General features: G+C 32.5%; 1 protein-coding gene across 1 annotated transcript; it reads right to left on the reverse strand.

The window, feature by feature from the left end:
* Nucleotides 1-2,601: 2,601 nt before the first annotated feature.
* LOC139852764 (protein disulfide-isomerase like 2-1-like) lies at nucleotides 2,602-6,279 on the reverse strand. The gene is made up of 11 exons (XM_071842093.1): nucleotides 6,122-6,279; nucleotides 5,531-5,615; nucleotides 5,115-5,212; nucleotides 4,959-5,014; nucleotides 4,616-4,742; nucleotides 4,321-4,348; nucleotides 4,111-4,202; nucleotides 3,863-4,019; nucleotides 3,233-3,357; nucleotides 3,033-3,132; nucleotides 2,602-2,871 (listed from the first exon to the last, which is right to left on the reverse strand). Exons 1-11 carry the CDS (start codon nucleotides 6,277-6,279, stop codon nucleotides 2,806-2,808), a joined length of 1,092 nt encoding a protein of 363 aa, XP_071698194.1. The 3' UTR covers nucleotides 2,602-2,805.
* Between the last annotated feature and the right edge of the window lie 4,118 nt (nucleotides 6,280-10,397).

Below are 10,397 nucleotides of genomic sequence, written 5' to 3' on the forward strand. Positions count from 1 at the left end.
TTGAGTCTGCCACTACCCACCCAAAATGTTCCATCCTTACACATTCTTGCACAGGCTGTCAATATCACACTCATGTCACAGGGTGAGATACAGGCCTCAAAACCTTCTATGTCCAAAGATCAGTTTTCTTTACAACAGGAAGGCTGTGAGGACATACCAACCCTACCCTCATCCATTGACACTACTTCTCAGACTGAGGCACCAGTCACCATGGTTGGCCTACATCAGGCTTTGACCAAGTTGACTAAGGAGTTTGATGACAAGCTTTCTATTGTGCAGTCTAAGATTAATAATCTTAACTTTAATAATAATTTTGTTTCTAAAGATGAGTTGATAGAGGTGAGGAGGTTGGTTGGGGATATGCAGGGGTTGCCTAGTATAAGAGGTTCAGGGTCTGTAACAGAAATTAATCAAAGGTTGACTGAGCTGGAGAAGAAAATGGTTGGTGTTGATGAACTGAGACAATGTTTTACTGGGTTTGCATCTGATATTTGTTCCCTCAAAAATCAACATACTGAAATTTGGAAGTTCATATCTTCTCTAGATGATGTCAAAAAGGGGGAGAAAAGAAAGAGATCAGATGATGCAGGTATTGCAGATGCAGGTATTGCAAGTGTTGAGGGGGAGCAATCTAAGAAGACTCACATTGAGGGGGAGCAACAAATTGAGGGGGAGGATATTGTTGATAAGGGTACTGGTGGCAAACAGGGTAATTCTAGTGGTGTTTTGGTTGCTGCTACACAAAGAGCAGATGGTGATCTCAGGGCTCAGATGAACAAGAGGTTCAGATTCAGAAGATATGATGGTGATGTTGTGAAAGTTGAGGTTGAAAAATCTGAGTTTGAAGGTGTGATTTTGCTGTTAACAATGGCTCATCTGCCAGACAGAAGGTTAAGAGTTAAAATGAATCAAATTGTTCGTTTAGGTTTTTGTGAATGGAGAGGCATAGCTGTTTGTATCAAGGAGTATGCAGGGGATCAAGTTATTGTGAATGAAGTATTGAAGAGAGTGTGCATGTTGGTTCACTTGGTGTTTGAAGAAGGATTCATTATTACTAAAGATTATGAAGTGTTTTGTGAAACTTTTAACCTGGGAATGAAAAAGAGAAGAGTTAAGGGACATATTGAAAGATATGCTGTTCCTGAGCATTTGGAGTTTGTTGATGACAAGTATGTTGAATACTTGGATGGCTTGATGATAAAGACTACTGGAAATCAAAAGATGTTGATTAGGCGTGATCAGTTTGAAGAGGCAATCATTGATATGTTGATTAATCTTTTGTCCAGGTGTGAAACAGAGCAAACATTTCCTTTCAGGGTGCAATTGTTGAAACACTTGTATAGTAAGCTGAACATGTTGAAGAAAATTCATCATATGAAGAGCAAGTGTAAGCTTATTGAAAAGGAGTATGCTAAGGTGGTTAAGTAGGTGAACAGGTTGTTTTGACATCATCAGATAGGGGGAGATTGTTGGGAATAATAATCTGATGAGTCAAAAGTATTTTGCAGATTTTAGAATCTGGAGGTTTAGAGTCTGAAGTTGCAGACTCTGGAATTTGCTGAAGTCAACGGTTGAAGTTTTCTTTAAGCCAAAGCTAAAGATTATTCTGGAGATATGCTTAAAGTTTAAGAAGATATGTTTTGAAGATTCAGTTTTATCTCCAGAATTGACTTTTGAATTAATAGCTAATTTGTTTGATTTTTAGTTTATCTTTTCCTTATTTATAGCGAAGTAGTTTTGGAAACCAAATCTCCAGATTTGGTGTTTATCTGTATAAATAGGGACGTATGGTTTAGTTTGAAGATGTACTTTTTACACGATCAATATCATTAGTCTTCTATCCTATTATCGTGTTCTCTCAATTTCTGCTTCTTATTTATTGTTTAAGTGAGAGTCTGGTGTTCATAGTTCAATTACTGTGAACTAATAACTTATGGTCCAAGACTCGATCGAACTGGGCTTAGAATGAACCTGGTTAGGAGAGAAAATCTTAGTTTTGGTGTTCCCAGTTTTGTTTTTATTGGGAGGGAAAGAAAAGAAGTGAAATGATTATTATGCATAAGTTTTTCTCTTACACTTGTTTCCAACTTGGAAAGTACCACATCCATCCCTTTCATTCATTTTCACTTCATTTATTTTCTTTCAACTTTAAACTCGAGAACAAAGCCTAGGAAAACTGGAACAGTTACGGTCATTCTGAAACTGAAATCTATCCTTGATAAAAGCATTAAGCCATTACTATTACCCTGTAGGAAAAATCTTACTAATATTGATGAAACTCAGAGAAGTAGAAAGTGGTAATACTTCAAAACTCTCTGTCATTGACTTGGAGTTGTAAAACTAAACTTGATTTTGGTCACTAAAATGTATAACCAGCCATTCACAGATTCACCACTGAGTAAGAAACAATGATTTTGATCATTAAAATAGCTTTTGACATTTTTAATCATAAAAACTACTAATGTCTGTCTTAACATCACGCATATATTTCAGAATGTTATGCTTAATGTTTTCGAACCTCTCAGCTTAGAAATTCTACAGTAAAACAACTTGTAGATCAGTTATTTGTTGTAAGTTGTAACAAAATCATGTGATCTCCTCTATAACATAAAAAGCGAACAAAACTCCCTGTTCGAGACACGTACACAGACACAAGATATCTTAAGACCCGAGGTAATCTATCTGGTAAGAACTTATAATTAAACGTCTCGTAAGAGTCGAAGAAAATACAGCGTAGTGCTGCAATGACTTCATATTTAACAAAATCATCTGCAACATGTGGAAGCTACTCACTTGTGTCTTTTATCAAGCAAATGCAGATAAGATATTCTTCTTTACTGTGAATTCATCTGCCTTTACCGGGCTAATTGACTGAAAATCAACAAATTAGTAGACTAATAATATCAGAGACTGTAGACACTTGGGTATATATATAGGAAATATTTGGTACTGAAAAAATTCATATAGAAAATATTAATTGATTAATAATAATAATAAACCATTAAGTAGACAGATGAGTGAGTGCGTTTTACCTTGGAAAGCATACGTTCTAAACGTTGGATTTCATTCTTTGCGTAATCAGCACCTTTAGCCATACAACTATGGGCAACTTTAGTGTATATCTTTCCATATCTGGATCGATTGTGCAAACTCAAGCATGTAAAAAAAGATGGATATATAATAATAATACACGCGGGTAAAAGCACAAGAACACGAATATAATAATAATAACCTTGCCAAAGGACCATCGAGGTTTCCCGCTTCCTCTTCAATCTTGGAATATACTTCTTTCTTATCATCATCGCCTGCACTTGTGAACTCCTTCACCAAGTTATCCAACATCTTAACTATTCCAGCCTGTTTTTATAAAAAAAAAAAAAAAAAAAAAAAAAAAAAAAAAAAAAAAAAAAAAAAATTACATAAAAACAAGAGTAGCAATTCTGACCCATTTTCCTATGAAAGGGTCAAACGATAAACAAAAGGTATCTTTATAAGCCACATTTAGAAACAAAATTCAAAGGGGTCTCACACTTTTTACAGTGGCGAATCTTAATGGTATATGTTATAAAACCATATATTCTAAAAACATACGAGGTCTTGTAATTATATATTGATGGTGTCCTATACATATTTAGTGGTACTTGTAAAAAAAATTGACATAATTAGTGGTGTTACAGGACACCGTTGCAAAGCACATAGATTCGCCACTGAAGACACACGTCATAAGTCACAAGTCACAAGTTTGGACGAAAAGTGGTTCAGGTCAATATAGCTCGCTTTTGACCCGCCCATTTTGACACCTCTCTCAAACGTATACAGTTTGTTTGTTATAAGCTCGGGCTTAAAGTAAGGAAGTACTGACTGTGGGGGAAAGTTGTCCATCCTTATTGCGGCTAGTACCGCACTTGTCATTAACGAAGGTCACAAGACTATTTAAATCAAGTTCGCCATCGTAATCTTCACCACCTTTGTTATCCTTGGAGAAGAATTTTAATGTCGGATAACCACGTATGCCGTACCTGCATATATCATTATTTACTTCACACAACTTACAATTGGTTGATTCTTTAAAAGCATAATAAATTTGATCAACAATAATGGAACTCTTACCTTTCTCCAAGATCTTTGTACTTGTCGACATCAATATTGGCGATGACTACAGCGTCCTCGTTTTTATATGCAGTTGCAAGATTTTCATAGATCTGCAAAAAAAAAAAAAAAAAAAAAAAAAAAAAAAAAAAAGAATATGAGAACTATATTTGTAAAATCGAAAATATGCCACTTAGTAAGTACTTAAATCAAAAGAGTAAAGTCACATACAGGAGCAAGGTTATTGCAATGACCACACCTGCAATACAGAACAACATTGTGATGCACAATACCATCAGTTAACAGTATATTGGCAGACCAAATATTATATATGACTAATATAAATATATTATATTTATATGTCCATATTAAAGGAGAGATTTTTTATGAATTAAGAATAAAAGTTTCTTAAACTACTGCTAAAATGAGAGTTACATAGGTAGTGTAGTTTCACTACATATATAAAATTTTGATGCTGATTATATAATTTTTAAAAACTTAAATAACAATAAGTTGAAAGACCTACCAGGGTGCATAAAATTCAACCAACACATCCTTTTTCTTATTCAATACAATGTCATCAAAGTTGAGTGAATTTAGTACCACCACATTTGTGGAAATTGCAGCTACCTTAGCTACCTTTACATCAGTCCCTAAAAATGAATAATAGTTACATTAAACATATGGTGACCCAGAATTAATATGCACTAAAAACTGTACCTGTAAAATAACAGATTACTTTTACATGTAAGTATATAACAGAAAATAACAACTAATTCAGGGACAACCAAACAGATGATATGTTAATGTAGACATCAAAAGCAATAAAAATTGATCAAGTTAACATAATAAAGGGAGAATAAATTTACCTGCTTTACTATTTACATACTCAACTAATGCCTCAGCATTGCGGGAACCATCATACCTGATCGATCAGGACACTAGATTTCAGTATTCAAACATACTGTGTCTGTTTATCCGATAAATTAAGTTCAATAAAAAAAGGATATAACATGATAACTAACTTTTCGGGCTCTAAAGATCTTTCGGGAAACCATAGGATGGTGGGGTAGCCGGTGATTTTATATTTGGTGCAGAGATCCTTCTGTTCATCACAATCGACCTATAAAAAGAAAACCAGTAAAAGTATAATATCATTGATACGACATACAGAATCAACAATCGTGTTTTTATTTGTCAATATTGTCTATGAAACAATTAGTCAACTACTGCAACCTACAAGTGTTATATTAAAGCTTGTTAAACTGAAAAAAAAATCACAAATACATATAAGAAAGTTTTTTGATAGCTAAGTTATGTATATTATGGTACGTCTCAGCGTTAATACGAATAATTTTATTAACGGGATGAAGAGAGCAATGAAGATGTAAGCGGATGAAAGTTATAATAATCTATCATAAAATATTTTTAAATCAATTACCTTTCCAATTAAAACAGATTTAGTCTTCTTAAAACTTGCACCAAGTCGTTCATATTCAGGAGCTAGCTTCTTGCAGTGTCCACACCTGATTCAGTTAACAAATAGATTTAAAATTACATCTTTATCCACATGATAGATATATTTCAAAATAATATGGTTATATGATCAGCTTTGTATATCCCAAGAATCCAAGTTATCTTCACCTTACTTGATCCAGTGGCCAAACTTGAAACTCGGATACAGATGGGGAGGGTGTAAAAATTTAATAAATTTTTCATTGTTAGCAGGATAAACATAAAAAAAAAAAAAAAAAAACCCTCATTGTTTGGTTAAAAAAAAAAAAAAAAAAAAAAAAAATTAGTGTAATATTTTTTTCCATTAAATCTAGGTGGGCGGATACCACCTTTGGGTAACACTATGTTCCGCCCCGCTTGGATCTTCAACGAAAGTTAACACTATGTTCCGCCCCGCTTGGATCTTCAACGATTAAATCAAATACATTTATTGAACCATAATTAATAAATGATCAATCATCATTAATACAAAAAAAAGATACCAAATCAGGAATATATTTAGTATCACTCGAATTACCAGGGAGTGAAGAACTCGACAAGTGCGCCATGATCTTGACCGACTTCATTCTCGAAGATATCTGGCGTTAGTGTGACGACATCAGCAACAGCTGGCGAGATTACAAACAACGTTAGGGTAATAATTACTAATGTAAAATGGATCAAAGATGCTGCCATGTTAATTTTTCAGTTTCTGTTGTGGAACTAGTTGAATCAGATAATTGATTGTATAGTTTTAATTATGCATGGATATATGGGGGGTTTAGAATGTAGAAAGTGTCAAATATAATACTAACCATGATTTGAGATCTAACCACTTCAACCGTAACCGGATTTCATGGACAGTCCCCCAGTTCAGTTGGAATTGGTGTATTGATTTTTAACTACAGTATATATTAGCTAGAAATTCCAGAAAAAAAATGTTTTAAAATTAAAACTTAATAATTAAAATCTACTAATTTACATAATATATATCAGCCCAACCCCGTGATGTCGTTTTATTTGACAAATGTGGTTTTAAATTAGGCCAAAGATAGTCGTTTTCTACTGTTCCTACCGACCATTTTTTCTAATCTATAAAAAGATTCCTCTTCACCAAAAATATCACCACCTCCATCGCTAGGCGAACATCATCCCATCCACCGCTGATACCACCATCGTCGCCGTAGCGACAACCGCCACTGTCACTGCTGACGCTACCCACACCTCCGCAGCTTCCGTCTCCACCTCCACCATATTTTACTTTTTTTTAAATTGGCGTTCTTCAAAGAAAAAACTAGGGTTTTTTGTTGCCGGTTGATGTCGCCCGATGCATGTTCTTCGTTTGTTGTAACTCATGTATGTTCTTTCTTTTTCCTTGATTTGTTGATTTTCGTGAATTTTAGGGTTTATAACGATTTCTATACCTTTTGAAATTAAAACCTTATTTTCTTAAGCGATTCAAGGTTCTTCTGTAAATATGGTTTTAAAGCAATTGAAAGGACGATTTAGAGGTCCAATCGTTTGATTTAACCCCTTTTTCTTTTGTTTGTGTTCTTTACCAGTTTGAAGTTGTGCGTCCAGTTTGTTTTGACATCAATCTTCAGGTTGTTAATTGTTTATAATACCATGTTTGCTTCTACCTATTTTTAATGTCTTTTTAGCAAATTGTAATTTTGAATGGTTCTTTTCGGATTGTTTTTCAATTGCTGCGTTTCTATAAAAGGATGAAATTGTTGTGTTTTTATAAATGTTGCTGCTGACGAGTTGTTCTATTACTGTTGCTTATTTGAATGCATTATACTTATCTTTTTGAATTTTGTTGTTGATGCACATTAGAGTGTTGATTTATATAATGTCTTATAGAAAAAAAGAAAAGAAAATTAAATGGTAGTTGTAGTGGCATAGGAGGTGGCCCTTCTGATGTTGGTGGGGGTATTGACTTAGGTCTTCTTTGCCGAGTGAGTTATCGAATTCTTACTTATCAGAATCTAAAATTTGTTACATAACTCTTCGAATGCTGCAGTTGTATTTGTTTCAAGTGCTACTTTTGTGCCTGATAGTCTATCGTCTTCTTTTGGACGATCAGACATTCGTATTAACCCCTTAACTGTTGGTAACGATTTGCTTAATCAAATTATTTTTTGACAATGTTACTATTGTTTTATGTTAGTTTTTTTTTCTTCATAACTTGACTTGGTTGCTAAGGTTACGAATAATTTGGTGTCTGATCAGTTGGTTGATTCACCGGTAGTTAGTACGCTTGCTTTTGAGCAGAGTACTGTATGCAGTGGCCGTGATCGTACATAACTATTCTGTATATGTGTATATCATTGACGCTTATCATTTATCTATATTCAAAGGAGGATGGAACAATCGTTGTTGATAGCTGGACTTGAAGCAAACAACGCTAACAGAGTATTTGTGACAACCCGGAAATTTTTGACCAAATTTAAACTTAATCTTTATATGATTCCGACACGATAAGTAAAGTTTGTAATGTTGAGTCTCGAAAATTTTGGAACTATGTTCATACATTCAATTGCCCTTTTGACTATGCTCGATGATTCACGAACGAATATATAAATGGATATGAATGTATATATGTATATATATATATTATAACTTGAAAACGTTAACAAAGTATTAAATGTATAATATTTTACATTAAACGTATTTGTCTCAATTTATGCTTAATATATTCATCTACGGAATTAGAAGATAATACCAACGATTGGATTAGTAGATATTTCAACAATTATAAATCCCGTAAATATTGTGATAAGTCTTTGTTGAGAGGTTCACCTTGATTTAAGAAATCTTTCCTTTTTAACTTTATTTGATATATAAATAACTTGCAACGTGTATAGAAAAAGTATTTATATATATATTGTATATATATATTAAGGTTCGAAATTATTTTTGTAAACAATAGTAACACCCATTTATTGTTCCGTTTGATAAATAAATATTATATACAAATTTATATTTTTCTAAACGAAAATATATATTTTACAATGTGATAATGCATAGAATTGAATTAGATATAAAACGTTTCAATATTATTAAATATATTTTAATAAACAACGAGGAGTTGATTTATAGAAGCAAATGACCAAATTACTAAAATGTATAAGTTATACTTGGAGTAATATAGTTTATTGATAATTTAAGATTATATTTTGAAAAAGGTACGAATCATGAAACGTAAAGTACAAGTTTTCTAAGCATACGAAAATGCATTCGAGAAACCGGAACTGAGACATTAGTCGAGCGTAAACGTACGAGTCATCGGACCAAAAATTAAAAGTCAATTATGCATGTGAATATAATATAATATATAATTAATTAATATATATTATATATATATTATAAAAATATGTCGACAAACAAAACAACAAAAAATTGTGAGCTGGATTTTGGGGTCATGCGATCGCATGAGAAATAGGCATAAAACCCATGCGATCGCATGGGCATCAGATTCCAAAAATTTACCTATAAAAGGTCAGTTTCTGCTCGAGTTCTTTTACACAATTTCATATCTCTCTGCTCTATATACATATATACATATATATTAAAATTATTATTATTATTATTATTATTATTATTATTATTATTATTATTATTATTATTATTAAGATTAATATTATTATTAATCTTATAGTTAGGAGTATTATTATTAGTATTATTATACATAAAATACTACGACGAGGTCATGAGCATGTCACTTTCTAAACAAGCTTTCAAACGGGTTTAAGGTAAGGAAACTATGATTTATAGCTATGGAGATTATGAGTAATGTTCATAGGTATTATTCGCAAGTCTAACCTAGTGTTTATCATCTCCGTTGCGTCTACGTACTTTCCTGCAATATTGAATCACAATATTGATACGTGAGCATTCATATCTTATCTTTTATATATTAATAGTGTATACATGTCTAGTGCTCGAGTATATATGTTTATGCATGCTAGTATGCTAAATTTCGTCGTTAAACAGTTTATGATGAATCACGAATTAAATACATATATTACTAATAAAAGGTATATGATATGCATGTTTTTGGAAAGCTGGTGAAAAATCAATAACTTTTCTTTTAGATATCGTATGATTTCGATGAACGAATTAAAAGATATGATCAACTGAATTATGATTAACGTTAATTGAAATTGTTTTTGAATCTGCAATTAATATTTAAACAACTTGTTTATAAGATTGATAAATTGAATTTTTAAATATTACCAGCGGAGTAAATGAATTCTTATATAAGGCACGTCTCGTTTTTTTGAACAATTGTCAAAATTGATTGTTTTATCATATTTTAAAGCCTTATAAAACCTATAGTTTAATTTTACAAAAATTAGGAAACTATGTGAAATGTTCAAATATTTCGATTGCCATGATCATTCAACTATTGTATTGAGTCAGGTTGACTTTTTGAAATGATTTTTGATAACTTTTGTATGTCGATCTCGAGCATTAGGATTGTGATACACTATGACCTGACCTAGCCTGATAGACAATTATTGACCAGCATATGTTCTCTAGGTTGAGATCTACGGTTATTTGGTATTCTGAGTTTCGGTCCCATTTCGGTGAATGACCTTATGTGCTGCTAAGGTGAGTTTCATTTGCTCCCTTTTTAATTGCTTTTGCAATATATATTTTTGGGCTGAGAATACATGCATTTTATTTTAAACGCAATGGATACAAGTACATACTTAATTCTACACTGAGTTTGAACCAAAAATTCCTTAGCTTTGGTAACTAGTAACTGCCAGTACATAGGATATGAACTGGTGGGCGCGAATAATAGT

This window comes from Rutidosis leptorrhynchoides, chromosome 6 (assembly GCF_046630445.1).
Source record: "Rutidosis leptorrhynchoides isolate AG116_Rl617_1_P2 chromosome 6, CSIRO_AGI_Rlap_v1, whole genome shotgun sequence".
In the NCBI taxonomy this organism is placed as follows: domain Eukaryota; kingdom Viridiplantae; phylum Streptophyta; class Magnoliopsida; order Asterales; family Asteraceae; genus Rutidosis; species Rutidosis leptorrhynchoides.